General features: G+C 50.7%; 1 protein-coding gene across 1 annotated transcript in view; it reads left to right on the top strand.

Annotated features, from left to right (window-relative positions):
* Positions 1-8,442: 8,442 nt before the first annotated feature.
* Positions 8,443-14,364, top strand: part of PRKAR2A (protein kinase cAMP-dependent type II regulatory subunit alpha) — a 59,973-nt gene continuing 54,051 nt past the window's right edge. Inside the window, exon 1 of the mRNA XM_062200821.1 lies at positions 8,443-8,791. Within this exon, the coding sequence (XP_062056805.1) occupies positions 8,539-8,791 (253 nt within the window). The 5' untranslated portion in view covers positions 8,443-8,538. The remainder of the gene's footprint in view (positions 8,792-14,364) is intronic.

Below are 14,364 nucleotides of genomic sequence, written 5' to 3'. Positions count from 1 at the left end.
ACTTCAAAGATGAGGCATTGGTGTTTGAGGGCTGGAGCCAATTTGAGAGGGACCATATTAATGAATCAGACGGAACACGGTTAGAGAAAAGTTCTCATTGCGACCTGTAGTCAGATCCATGGATTGCAAGCGTCCTTGCATCCCGGCTATCTGATTAATGAGAGAATATGGGAGCAGAAGGCGGGGTTGTCACCCAAGTGTCCACTGGAGCCCAGGGCCTAGCCTGTAAAATGGGGAACAGAGATGGAGTCGTCACTCACACCCACTGTTGCCCGGACACAACTAAGGCTAAAGGCCTTAAGTAGGAGTTGTGGTGTCTAGCACTACGACCTTAGACGAAAGTAGAAAAGCCTCAGACGAATGTAGAGGAGAGCAGACCACAACTCCAAGAGTCACTGTGAGAGCTTCCCGTTCCGCGTCTTACCTCAAAATTTGGAAGGCCTATGTGTGGATGGAGATCGCAGAGTGTTTGGTGGCGTGGAAGGAGTTCTGGGGGGGTGTGCTTTGCAACTGGCAGAAATCGAGGACCCCAGAGCAGTTTAGAGGTCCCCAAAGGGAGAGCAAAGTCACTGAGGGACACTGGATCACCAATGTAAGGTTTTCCCGGCCAACACACCGAACACTGGAGTAAGGGAAAGAGTTTATTGGGGAACACTCAGTAGACCGGAGGGAAGGGGTGAAGAGGGAAAAAGAGATGAGACTGTGAGAGAGACAAAGAGGGAGAGAAGAGAGATGAGAGGAGGAGAGGAGCCAAGAGAGAAGAACCAAGGAGCACGTTCAGGAACAGGCCTTTTTAAAACTTTGCCCGAGGGCGGGCAGGGAAGCAGGAGCAGGGAATCCCATTAGGATGGGGGTGGAGCTTGACCACAGAGGTTGGGCCGTGTGGCCACCTGGCTAAAACTGTGCCAGTTTCCTAACAAGCCGGGTCTCAAACCTGTCCTCATATGTGATGCCAGCACTGCAGATGGTATAACCTGCTGTGCCACAATGGCAGCCCCAAGGATTAGTCAAATTGGCACTTTGATGTGGGAGATGGCTACATTGCAAGCAACAGCTTGACCTGCTGCACCACAGTGCTGGCCCCCTGAAGCTATCCTTAATATCAGCCAGTCCTTGAGCCTATCCTGAAACCTTGGCCTTTGCCAGGAAGCTCTTGTAAGTGTGTTTGCATTGCAGCCAAATGCCAGCCATTCCAATGGCTTAGGGACACTTTTACAGTCTGTGTTATTCTGGATAATTTGCCCTTTGAAATATTTTCCCTTCTAAAATAGAGTGTTTTGGTTACTTCATGTTAGTGATGGTAGATTCTTTTACTCCTTTGGGTGTTCAGTAGATGATAAGTCAAATAGGGAAGCCCCTGGAGGCATCCTTGTGAAGGGGACAGAGCAGATGGGGAGGACTCCCTCCTGGCTGCTGCTTTCTCTCTGTGGTTCACTTTGAAGTGCCACCTGTTCCTGCCCTGATGGGGAAGGGATGCGGGGCAAATTGGGGCCCTCTCCAGCAACTTCTCTGTCACAGTCAAGTGGCAGCCAGTGATTGCTAAACCAACCAACTGGTGACAGCAGCCTTGCTCAGGCACCAAAAAGGGAAAGTGGGCCAAGGGTGAGGGACAGAGGGCAGGTTGTTGCAACAGTGATCTTTTAGCAGCACAGGGTACTGTCACCAGAGAAAAGAGCCATGGAAGCCACCGGGTTCTTGTCTTCACACAAGGAAGAATTCAGGCATTAGAGAGCAAAGTGATAAGGTAGTGTGTGTGTTTTTTTTTTTTTAACATTTATTTATTTATTTGAAAGTCAGAGTCACACACACAGAGAAGGAGAGGCAGAGAGAGAGAGACAGACAGAGAGAGGAGAGAGAGAGAGGCCTTCCATCTGCTGGTTCATTCCCTACCTAGTTGGCCACAACGGTCGGAGCTACACCAATCCAAAGCCAGGAGCTAGGTGCTTCTTCCAAGTCTCTCACGTGGGTGCAAGGACCCAAGGACTTGGGCCATCTTCCACTGCTTTCCCTGGGCCATAGCAGAGAGATGGATCAGAAGTGGAGCAGCTGGGGCTCAAACCGGCACCCACATGGGATGTTGGCACTGCAGGCGGTGGCTTTACTTGCTACACCACAGCGCCGACTCCAGTGATAAGGCTTTATTGGGGATAGGGCATCCATCAGAATGGTAGGGATAGAGAGAGAGCGCCCAGTCACTGGGACTGGGGGAGAGCTAGGTCATATGGTTGAATGGAGAGAATACACCTGGGCAGGCCAGGCAGGTGGCTCAGCAGAGAGCAGAGGGCTGAGCAAGCAAGCAGTCTGTTTAGACTCCTGGATTTGTTTTTTTTATTTGACAGGTAGAGTTATAGACAGTGAAGAGAGACAGAAAGGTCTTCCCTCCATTGGTTTACTCCCCAAATGGCTGCTACGGCCAGCATGCTGCGCTGATCCAAAGCCAGGTGCCAGGTGCCTCCTCCTGGTCTCCCATGCGGGTACAGGGACCCAAGCACCTGGGCCATCTTCTACTGCCCTCCCGGGCCACAGCAGAGAACTGGACCGGAAGAGGAGCAACCAGGACTAGAACCCAGAACCCGGCGCCCATAAGGGATGCCAGCGCAGCAGAGGATCAACCAAGTGAGCCACAGTGCTGGTCGGGTTTTTAAGAGTCTGTTTACCTACCTCTCCCTCTCCTCCAGGACAAAGGATAGGGAGTCCTAGCAGAAGGATTTGTTGGGTGAAAATTAACAACTTCCTCCCCAGATTTGCTGGGGGATCAAAGTAGAGGGGCTTCCCTTAGGGCTCTGTGATGAATTTATTGCTCTGCGCTATCAAGTCAGGTAGCCCATTCCTGAGGAGAGAGAATTCTCCTGGGAGCTTTCCCTGGGGGAAGGGCTGGGAAGACCTTCCCAGGTTATCAGGGTCTGAGCAGGACTTTCAAGTGCAAATTGCTGGGCTTTAGGAGCTTCCATGGTAGGTGCTGGTCTCACACACACACAGGCTAATTCCTGACTTCCTGCCTAACAGTACCATTCTGCCATAAGGTCATACCATCCATATCCCAAACAGTTCCTACCCCACAGCCTTGTGAGACTGGAAGGCTCCATACCTTACCTCCTCGCAGGTTCATTCTCATTTCTTCAACCCCATGTCGAACCAATGTTTAATGGGTAGGGATGTTTACTCCCCTTTCAGATGTAGAAGCCAAAGCTCAGACAGGGTAAACTGATCTTCAGAGGTCATTGGCAAACTGGTAAGAGCGGGTACTGGTGTCTGGGCTTCCTGAACAAGGCTTGTGATGCTATCAGAGGCTGTCCTGGGGCTACTTGGCTCAGGCTCCAGAAGACTGCCATACAGGGACAAAGCCTAGGCCCCTGGCCTTTCAGTAAGGCCAGGAGTGGCACATGGAGTCCTGATGGGCACTGGGAAAGCCCAGGGCCAAGTGCTCCCTGAGGGCTTCCTTTTCTTCCTTCTTTGCTGCGGCAAGCATCTAGGCCTGTGGCTCTCCAGCCAGGTTCTGTCCTTGCCCTGCTGTTTCAGAGGCAGGGATGGGTCTGCTGCGGAGACTGTTACTTTGTTGGGCTACAGTGTCCCGGGGCTCACAGGTGGTCCAGGAATTAACTGCTTTGTGGAGCATGGACTCTCGGATGAAACAGATCAGAGCTCCTGGCAGTGGCATGATGGAGGCTCAGGACAACTTTGGTAAGGCCTGCTTCCACCCGCTGAGGCCAAATAAAAACTGGTGGTGAGTTCTAAGTGAGCTGGGAGGACTGGATTGGAGAAGAGCTGGCATACAGAGGTTGGCAAGTGACCAACAGTTCCTAGGAGGTGGGTGGGGGGCTTGAGTGGCTTAAAGAAGTGGCCATTTGTCACTGAAGAGGTGTTCTAGCTGTGACTGAAACCTTGTAGTAGGCAGAGGGTATGAGAAAGCTTAACAAATGCAAGCTGGGAGCCTAGACCAAGAGCAGGCTTCAGAGTTGTCACAGGGGATTTAGACTCTCTTCTTCCTGGAAAGGGGGGCTACCTTTTAAATAATAAACCTATCAAGAGCACGTGAAAGCCGGCGCCGTGGCTCAACAGGCTAATCCTCCGCCTAGCGGCGCCGGCACACCAGGTTCTAGTCCCAGTCAGGGCGCCGGATTCTGTCCCGGCTGCCCCTCTTCCAGGCCAGCTCTCTGCTGTGGCCAGGGGAGTGCAGTGGAGGATGGCCCAAGTCCTTGGGCCCTGCACCCCATGGGAGACCAGGAGAAGCACCTGGCTCCTGCCTTCGGAACAGTGCGGTACGCCGGCCGCAGCGCTCTACCACGGCGGCCATTGGAGGGTGAACCAATGGCAAAGGAAGACCTTTCTGTCTCTCTCTCTCTCTCACTGTCCACTCTGCCTGTCGAAAAAAAAAAAAATTTTTTTAAATCTCTTTAAAAAAAAAAAAAAAAAGCACGTGAAAGCCATTGTTTTATCAGAACAGCAGTGGGTGCCCTCACTGTAATAATTTCCAAGGCCCACTGCTGTTGGGCTAAACAACTTGCTGCTCCCTGGGGTTACTCTGCATCCCTAGTTGTAAACACCTCTGAGAAGTAGCTCCTTTGTGTCAGTCTGTGCAAGATGTTGATTGCCTACTAGGTTGTGAGTAGGACAAGGTTGGGATGGAGCACATGTCAGTGTCTCTCTGTCTTCTCTGTATTTCTCTCACTTCTGTAGGTCTCTGCTCTTGGCCTTTTCACCCACTGTCATTTGCTGTTGGCAGCTCTTTTCCAGTTACTGGCTGCCTGTGGGTTTGGTTGCCATGGTCACCTCCACTGGTGCAGCTGGACTGGCTTGATGCAGGCAGGATGAATGCAGGACAAGGGTAGAAGATGTCTCACATCAATGGTGTTGTCTCCTGTTGCAGGGCCTTTTGGACAGCTCAGCTTGGCATTCATGAAGGCCCTTGGGTCCCCATTTGCTACAAAGGGTTGGTCAGGAGGGGCAGAGATGGATCCCTGCTCTGGGGACCAAGCGTAGGAGGGGGGAGCCAGGTTGGACCTGAAGAAGGAGTGTCCATCCTTACTCTGAGGCTGTTCTATAGAGAGGTGAGGAGCAGCTCTGTGGCTACCTCTCCTTTTAGAATGACTTTAAAAAAAAATTTTTTTTTTAAAGATTGATTTGAATTACAGAGGCAGAGGGACAAACAGAGTGATCTTCTGTTTGCTGTCACTCCCCAGATGGCCACAATGGCCAAGGCTGGGCCAGGCCACAGCCAGGATCCTCCAGGTCTCCCAAGTGGATGACAGGGACCCAAACACCCTGGCCATTTACTACTTTTTTCCCAGGTCATTATCAAGGAACTGGATTGGAAGCAGAGCAGCCGGGATTTAAATTGGTGCCCATATGGGATGTTGACATCGCAGGCGCTGGCTTTACCCACTGCAACAGAATGCTAGCCCAGGAATGCCTTTTGAAAACTACTTGGTGGCTGGCTGGCTGGATTGTAGGTATCTGAGAAAAGTCAGGCAGATCAGCCCAGCAGAGGCCAGTGAGGATTGCTTGGAGCATTGAAAGGACTTAGATCCAGCTCTGTTCTCAGCCCTGAAGCAGCTTTCTTGTTCTCTACTTTGTAATTGAGGCCGGAATTCTAATCCTACTTGTCTCCCTTTAAACATATAAAACCTGACAGTCTGGGCGAACTAAGGAGTGAAGTTGTGAATTTGCCTTTCCAAAGTGTTGGTGGTAGGGCTTCCTGAAGACAAGCAGGTCCCAGGTAAGATGTACAGTGGGCCTCACATCCAGATTTCCTGAGTTTTACGGTCATGGACTGACCCTGGAAAACTTGGAAGAGTTGTCTACCAAAAAGCAAAGAATTGAGGGACACTTCCCCTCCAGCTGGTCATTTACTGCCTGTCTTTAGTGAGGTCTTCATATTCTGAGATTAGAAGCAAATCTTTGAAGCAAAGGATCCCAGATCTTTTTTTTTTTTTTTTTAAGATTGACCCATTTATTTGAAAGTCAGAGTTACACAGAGAGGAAAGGCAGAGAGAGAGAGAGAGAGAGAGGCTTCCATCTGCTGGTTCACTCCCCAGATGGCCACAATAGCTGGAGCTGTTCCAATATGAAGCCAGGAGCCAGGAGCTTCTTCGGGTCTCCCACGTGGGTGCAGGGACCCAAGCACTTGGGCCATCTTCTTCTTCTTCTTCTTCTTCTTTTTTTTTTTTTTTTTTGACAGGCAAAGTTAGTGAGAGAGACAGACAGACAGAAAGGTCTTCCTTACATTGGTTCACCCCCCAAATGGCCATTCCAGCCGGCGCGCTGCGCCAATCCAAAGCCAGGAGCCAGGTGCTTCCTCCTGGTCTCCCAAGCGGGTGCAGGACCCAAGCACTCGGGCCATCCTCCACTGCCCTCCCGGGCCACAGCAGAGAGCTGGACTGGAAAAGGAGCAACCAGGATAGAATCTGGCGCCCCGACCAGGACTAGAACCCAGGGAGGATTAGCCTAGTGAGCCGTGGCGCCAGCTGACTTGGGCCATCTTCTACTGCTTTCCCAGACCATAGCAGAGAGCTGGATCAGAAGTGGAAGAGCCAGAACTAGAACCAGTGCCCATATGGGATGCCAGCACTGCAGCTGGCACAGCTCCACTCCCCCGCCCCCAGATATTTATTTATTTGAGACAGAGACAGGGAGAGAGAGGTCTTCCATCTGCTAGTTCGCTCCCCAAATGGCCACAACAGCTAGAGCAGGGCTGATCCAAAGCCAGGAGCCAGGAGCTTCTTTCAGGTCTCCCACGTGGGTGTAGGGGCCCAAGCACTTGGGCCATCTTCTACTGCTTTCCCAGGCCATAAGTAAAGAGCTGGATTGGAAGAGGAGCAGCTTGTACACCAACCGGTGCTGATATGGGATACTGGGCTACAGGCAGAAGCTTAATCTACTATGCCACAGCGCTGGCCCCAGGATCCCATATCTTGAGACTGAGGTTGGGAGAGCTTAGTTTCATTGGCTGTGCTTGCTCTGTTGAAACTTACCTTTGTCAGTAAACCTTGTCCAAAAGTGTGCAACACGGAGCCAGCAGGCAACAGGGGTCCGGTGTCTCTAGGGAAACTACAGTTTGTAACCCCAGGCTTGCCTAGCCTAGCGCTTGGACTGGCCTCTGCACCACAGAAATGAAGAAATGAAGGGCTTCCGCTATGGGCAGCTTAGTTCTTTGCAGCTCTGAGCTCTTGGCTGTTGTCCAAGCCTGTATGGGAGGTGCTAGTGAGGATTTTAATTAATACTGAGTAATTACCAGGTGGTGCTTAAGCATCTCAAAGGCCCTTCAGGTTCCCAAGCCTATAGCTGCTGACTGCCTGGCTGGGCTTGGCAAGCGGAGGGAGAATTGTTCTAGAGGCTCACCGGGCCTGGGGTCAGCATGTAAACTGCAGCATGGACAGCCCATGAAGGTCTCCCCCTTTCCTATTCCTTTCCAGGCTGTCGGGAGGATGGGAGCAAGGTGGGAAATAGCCTGGCCTCTCCCTTTCACCCGGGTCCCCTTCCCAGTGTTGTTGTGGACTGCTCCAGTGTATCATCCATGCTGGCCCAGGGTGGCCTGTGGGGAGAGCAGTGTGCAGACCTAGACCTGGGGACCCTGGTGGGTGTGCTGGAAAAGAAGAACAGGCAGAGAGGCCGTACCCCGCTGGGCCTTCATTCCCCTTTCTTAGCACACACACGTCAGTGGGCTGAGCTCCTTCAAGTTTCTGTTGCTTGCGGCTCTCAAATGATCATCACACTGCAACTACAACTTCCTACAAGGTCTTCCCCATTTGATACCGCACAGACCTCACCCGACTCCCCAGGGGACTATGGTCATGCCACCATTCTCGCTGGCAGCCCGGGAGGGGGAAGGGTCCCAACTCCACAGGGACTTTGTTTTTGCTGAGGACGGTGGTCATGGTTTCCCTCCAGATCATCATCTGCTCGGGTCCTGCTCAGGGTCACCTTCAGTGTCACCCCCCAGAGTGGGCTCTGTCGTTCTGCACCTGGGGGTCGAGTGTCCGGCCAGTGTGCCTGGTGCTAAGTGCACGCAAACAGGCTCTCAGCGTGCGTTGAAAAGACAGATGAAAGGTTTCCACGATTACCCAAGAGGCAAGAGTCAGCGTGCCTCCCAAGTAAAGTACTCACTCACCCGGGGTCGTCCGCCACTTCTGCCAGGGAAACGGGCGGCGCACGCGCGCTGAGGGCCAGTTCTCGGCGGGAGCGCGCACGCCGCGGCCGCGTGCGTCACAACCCGGGCGCCTGCCCCGCCCGTCCAGCTCGGCTGCCCGTCGGTCCCCGCGGCGGCGGCGGCGCCGGCGGCGGCGGCGGGGGCCGGGTGACAGCGGCGGGGGCCCGGTGACAGCGGCGGCGGCTGCAGGCCGGCTGTGGTAGCTGGGGGCTGCGCGGCCCAGAAGCCCAGCCCCGGTCCACGCGCGGCGCGAGGCGGGGAGGGCCAGGCCCGGCGGGCGCGGGAGGAGAACCTCGCGGGCGCCACGCGAGAGGCCGGCGTGAGCGTGAGAGCGCGCGGAGGCAGTGGCCGCCGGCGGCCCGGACCCGCCCGCCGCCGCGGTTACCGCCGGCATGAGCCACATCCAGATCCCGCCGGGGCTCATGGAGCTGCTGCAGGGCTACACGGTGGAGGTGCTGCGGCAGCAGCCGCCCGACCTCGTCGACTTCGCCGTGGACTACTTCAGCCGCCTGCGCGAGGCCCGCGTCCAAGCCTTCGTGCCGTCCGCCGCCCCTCCCTCAGCGGCGGCCGAGCCGGGGCCCAGCCCGCTCCCCGTCGCCGACGAGAACGCCGACAGCGACTCCGAGGAAGACGCCGACCTGGAAGGTAGGGGAGCCGGGGGGCGTGTGCGCCGGGCCCGGGAGTCTTCCGGAGGAGTTCGCTGGGTGTCCCAGAGCCTCCGGCGAGGGCCGGGCGGCGCGCCGCCTCCAGACGAGGTGCTCTGTCGGCCCGGGCCCGCGTGCCGGCGCCGGCCCGGGAGCCCGCAGCCCGCAGCCCGCAGCCCGCGGCAGGCCCTGCCGGAGCCCCCTCGCCTGCTTTCGTTCCGGAGACGAGAGCATTGACGTCCGGGGACGGTAACTTTGTTTGGAAAGAATTCACTTTTTGGAAAAGTTACTATGAAAGAAATTTTAAGCGTGGAAGAGAAAAAGGCGCGCCTCACCCCTGTATGCTGTCACCCCCTTAAACAGTGGAGAGTTCTTGTCGTCAATGTTTCCTCTGTACCTTTCTCCCTCCCCTTTGCAGAATATTTTAAAGCGAATGTCGATCGGGTAGTTTCTCTTCTGCATTTCTTCTTCTTCTTTTTTTAAGATTTATTTATTTATTTAAAGAGTTACACAGAGAGAGAAAGAGTCAGAGAGAGAGAGAGGTCGTCCATCCGTTGGTTCACTCCCCAGATGGCCGCAACAGCTGGAGCTGCACCGATCCGAAGCCAGGAGCCAGGAGTCTCCTCCAGGTCTCCCATGCAGGTGCAGGGGCCCAAACACTTGGGCCATCGTCCGCTACCGCTCTCCCAGGCCACAGCAGAGCGCTGGATCGGAAATGGAGCAGGTGGGACTCGAACCCGCGCTCATATGGGATGCTGGCACTGCAGGCGGTGGCTTTATCCGCTGTGCCACAGCGCAGGTTCCTAGATATGCATTTCTTAAAGTATGGCCCTTGAGAATGAAAATGTATGGCTTTTTTTGTTGAAACAGTTGAATCAGGTTTGCCAAGAGCAGACCAGGATTTTGTCTAGTGTGTGGGTTGCAGGGAAGAAGACAAGGCTCTGTCATGTCAGGAAACAATTCTGTTTTCCAAGGTGTTCTAACATGTGCTTTAGCAATTTAATGATAGAATTATCCAGCTTTTGAGCAGTGGACATTTAACAAAACAATGAAAACATTGGAGAAACAAAGTTACAGTCTTGGTATTATTAGCTCACACGGAGGGGACAAAGCAAGGAGCTGTTCTGTAGTTTGAATCTGGTCTGGCCTCACCTTCCCCTCACAGCTGGTAAGTAGTCAGCGGTCATGGCTCCAGGAGTTGTGCGCTTCCCCTTGTTGGACAAAGTGGGTTCTAAAAGCATTTGCTGTCCTGTTTCCCTTGACCTATTATCTATCACATTATAGATTTTTTGGAAATCACAAATTGTTTTCCAAATCTCTGCTACAGTTTTGCTTTGTATTCTTGGACAAGTTGTCAAACCTATTTGATTTCAGATTTTCTTATCTTTAAAAAGAGGGGACAGTAACAAGTTTCACAAGGAAAAATGTGTCTTTAAAAGCTTTATTTCAGGATTCACTGTCATCTGTAAAAATTAAAAAGCTGTAACCTGCTTCATGACAATTTTTAGTTACACAAAACATTAGTATTTTGGAAATTAGTCCCAGAAGAGTAAAACAGAGTTTGTAAGTTTTTGTATTATGTCTTCATTCTTTATCTTTTATGTCATTTTCAAAATTGAGTTGATTTAAAATTTCAGTAGCTCTGTGTTCTGTTTTATTGGTATTGAGATACTTCTTGTTTGTATCTCAAGTGGCTGTGCCACATGTATTTATAGAAATCAATATGAGGGGAATTTCTATTTAAAGATAATAGACTAAAACAGAAAGATAATAGACTAAAATAGACACACAATGAGATACCACTTCACCTCCATAAGGATGGTCATTATTTAAACAAGAGAGCAAGCAAAAAAAAAAAAAAACCAGGATGTGAAGAAGTTGTAACCTTTGCACATTGCTCATGGGGATGTAACCATGGTCCAGTGCTGTGGAAAAGTTCGGTGGTTCCTCCAAAAATTAAACATAAGGCTTAACCATATGGTGGAGCAATTCCATTCCCAGGGATGTGTCCAAAAGAATTGGAAGCAGGGCTACTGGTACACAAACATACACTGGAGCATTATTCACAGTAGCCCAAAGGTGAAAATAACCGAAGTGTCCATTAACAGATAAATGGGTTAGAAACATGTAGCATATACATATGTTAGAATATTATTCTGGGCTGGCGCCTTGGCTCACTAGGCTAATCCTCCGCCTGCGGCGCCGGCACCCTGGGTTCTAGTCCCGGTTGGGGTGCCGGGTACTAGTCTTGGTTGCTCTTCCAGTCCAGCTCTCTGCTGTGCCCGGGAGGGCAGTAGAGGATGGCCCAGTCCTTGGGAGACCAGGAGGAGGCGCCTGGCTCCTGGCTTCAGATCGGCACAGTGCGCCGGCCATAGCGGCCATTTGGGGAGTGAACCAACAGAGGGAGGACCTTTCTCTCTGACTCTCTCTCTGTCTGGCTCTGACTCTCTCTCTGTCTGGCTCTGCCTGTCAAAAAAACAAAACAAAACAAAACAAAAACAACCATGGAGGATGCTACATCATTGAACATGTGCTAAATAACATAGGCATATACAACAGGACAGATGCTGTATGGTTGCACTTACACAAGTTACCTAGAAGGGACTGATTTAAGGGACCAGAAGAACAATAGAGGTTACCAAGGAGTGGGGGAAGGGAGTAATAGGGCATTGTCTAATGAGTGTGGACTTTTCTATTTGGGATAATGAAAAAGTTCTGGAGTTAGATAGTGATGCTGGTAGTACAGCACTGTGGATGCACTTAATGCTGCTGAATTGTACACTTTAAAAATGACTAAATGGTACATTTTATGTGTTCTATATGATTAAAAAAAGACAAAATACACTGTATAGTCAGTGACATTAAAATTATAAATATACACTACTTAAGTTAGCAATAGGATATATAGTGTTAGAACTGTATATAGGCCGGCGCCGCGGTTCAATAGGCTAATCCTCCGCCTTGCGGCGCCGGCACACCGGGTTCTAGTCCCAGTCGGGGCACCGATCCTGTCCCGGTTGCCCCTCTTCCAGGCCAGCTCTCTGCTGTGGCCAGGGAGTGCAATGGAGGATGGTCCAAGTGCTTGGACCCTGCACCCCATAGGAGACCAGGATAGGCACCTGGCTCCTGCCATCGGATCAGCGTGGTGCACTGGCCATGGTGGCCATTGGAGGGTGAACCAACGGAAAAGGAAGACCTTTCTTTCTCTCTGTCCACTCTGCCTGTCAAAAAAAAAAAATAATAATAAAAATAATGAAACTCTAAGAAAACAATAAGTAGAATATAATTTCCTCAACTTAATAAGTAACACTTATCTAAAAACTTATATCTAACATTATATCTACCGGTGAAAGAATTCATTTTCCCTCTAAGATTGAAGGCCTTTCTCTGTGTCTCTCCCTCTGTCTGTAACTCTACCTTTCAAATAAATAAATCTTAAAAAAAAAAAAAAAAGAACTGTATATAGCAAGGAAACTTTTCTTAGTAAGTTCCTTTTGCCCAACAAATTCAGTGTGTAAAGTTGTATGCTGCTCGAATCAAAAAGCTTACTAGTTGTTATTAGTTTATTTATTTATTTATTTTATTTATTTATTTTTTTGACAGGCAGAGTGGACAGTGAGAGAGAGACAGAGAGAAAGGTCTTCCTTTGCCGTTGGTTCACCCTCCAATGGCCGCCGCGGTTGGCTCGCTGCGGCCGGCGCACCGCGCTGATCCAATGGCAGGAGCCAGGTGCCTATCCTGGTCTCCCATGGGGTGCAGGGCCCAAGCACTTGGGCCATCCTCCACTGCACTCCCTGGCCACAGCAGAGAGCTGGCCTGGAAGAGGGGCAGCCGGGACAGAACCGGCGCCCCAACCGGGACTAGAACCTAGTGTGCCGGCGCCGCAAGGCGGAAGATTAGCCTAGTGAGCCGCGGCGCCGGCTAGTTTATTTATTGTTTAAAGATTTATTTATTTATTTGAAAGGCAGAGTTACAGAGAGGCAGAGGCAGAGACAGAGAAGTCTTCTATCCGCTGGTTCATTCCCCAAGTGGCCATGATGGCTGGAGGCTGCGCCGATTCTAAGGCTGGCGCCTGGAGCTTCATTCGGGTCTCCCACACAGGATCAGGGGCCTAAGGACTTGGGCCATCTTCTACTGCTTTCTCAGGCCACAGCAGAGAGCTGGATTGGAAGTGGAGCAGCTGGGACGCAAACCTGCAACCATATGGGATGCCAGCACTACATGATGGCAGTTTTATTCTCTACACCACAGCATTGGCCCCATTGGTTTGTTTTAATAACAGCTTTTATATAAAGCAGTTTTTCAAAGTATGAAATATTATAATGAGAATTTAGTTGCTGAGAAAGCCTGAAGAGCGAAGCCTTACTAAGAAGTTACTCTAGGGGTCAGTGCTGTGGCGTAGCTGGTAAAGCTGCCGCTTGCAATGCCAGCATCTCATAAACGCTCCAGTTTGAGTCCCGACCGCTCCACTTCTGATCCAGCTCTTTGCTAATGGCTTGGGAAAGCAGTGGAAGATGAAGACCCAGAGGAAGCTCCTGGCTCCTGGCTTCGGATCGTCCCAGCTCCAGTGGTTGTGGCCAGTTGGAGAGTGAACCAGCAGATGGAAGACCTGTTTCTCTCACTCTCTACCTTTGCCGCTCTGTAACTCTGCCTTTCAAATAATTAAATAAATCTTTTTTTTTTTTTAACGTTACTCTAGCTTGCACAAAAATAACTTGGCACTTAGACTTTAATCACCTTTGTGATTACCATAGGACATTTATACTTGAAGGTCTCCCAGCATTTTTCTTTTCTTTTTTTTTTTTTTTTAAGCTATATTGTTATTTATTTGAAAGGTAGAGAGATAGACTCAGCATTTTTCTTGATAGCAGCTTTATGGAGGTATTTTTTTTTTTAAAGCTTTTTTATTTGGTGATATATTGTGAGTCTCTTTCCCTTTTTTTTTTTTTTTTTTAAATTTATTTGACAGGTAGAGTTATAGACAGTGAGAGAGAAAGACAGAGAGAGAAAGGTCTTCCTTCCATTGGCTCACTCCCCAAATGGCCGCCACGGCTGGCACTGTGCCAATCCGAAGCCAGGAGCCAGGTGCTTCTTCCTGGTCTCCCATGTGGGTGCAGGGACCCAAACACTTGGGCCATCCTCCACTGCCCCCCCAGGCCACAGCAGAGAGCTGTACTGGAAGAGGAGCAACCAGGACTAGAACCGAGCGCCCATATGGGATGCTGGCACCGCAGGTGGAGGATTAACCTACTGCCATGGTGCCAGCCCTTTATGGAGATATTATATACCATTCATAGCGCCTCTCTGAAGTGTATAACTCAGCATTTTTTTAGTATATTCACATTTGTTTTAGAATATTTCCATCACCCCAGGAAGTACCATACATTTTAGCCATCACTTAGCAACACTCGTTCCTTTTGTCCTTAGGCAACCTCTAATTTACTTTTTGTCTCCTTAGATTTACTGATCATGGACTTTTCATATGAATGGAATCATATAGTGTGTAATCTTTTGCTTCTGTTACTTAATGTTTTTAGGCTCTTCTCTGTTGTGGGATATCTCAGTACCTCAGTC

This window comes from Lepus europaeus, chromosome 9 (assembly GCF_033115175.1).
Source record: "Lepus europaeus isolate LE1 chromosome 9, mLepTim1.pri, whole genome shotgun sequence".
In the NCBI taxonomy this organism is placed as follows: domain Eukaryota; kingdom Metazoa; phylum Chordata; class Mammalia; order Lagomorpha; family Leporidae; genus Lepus; species Lepus europaeus.
The sequence above is the reverse complement of the archived record's forward strand: the minus strand, read 5'-3'. Positions and strand labels throughout refer to the sequence as shown.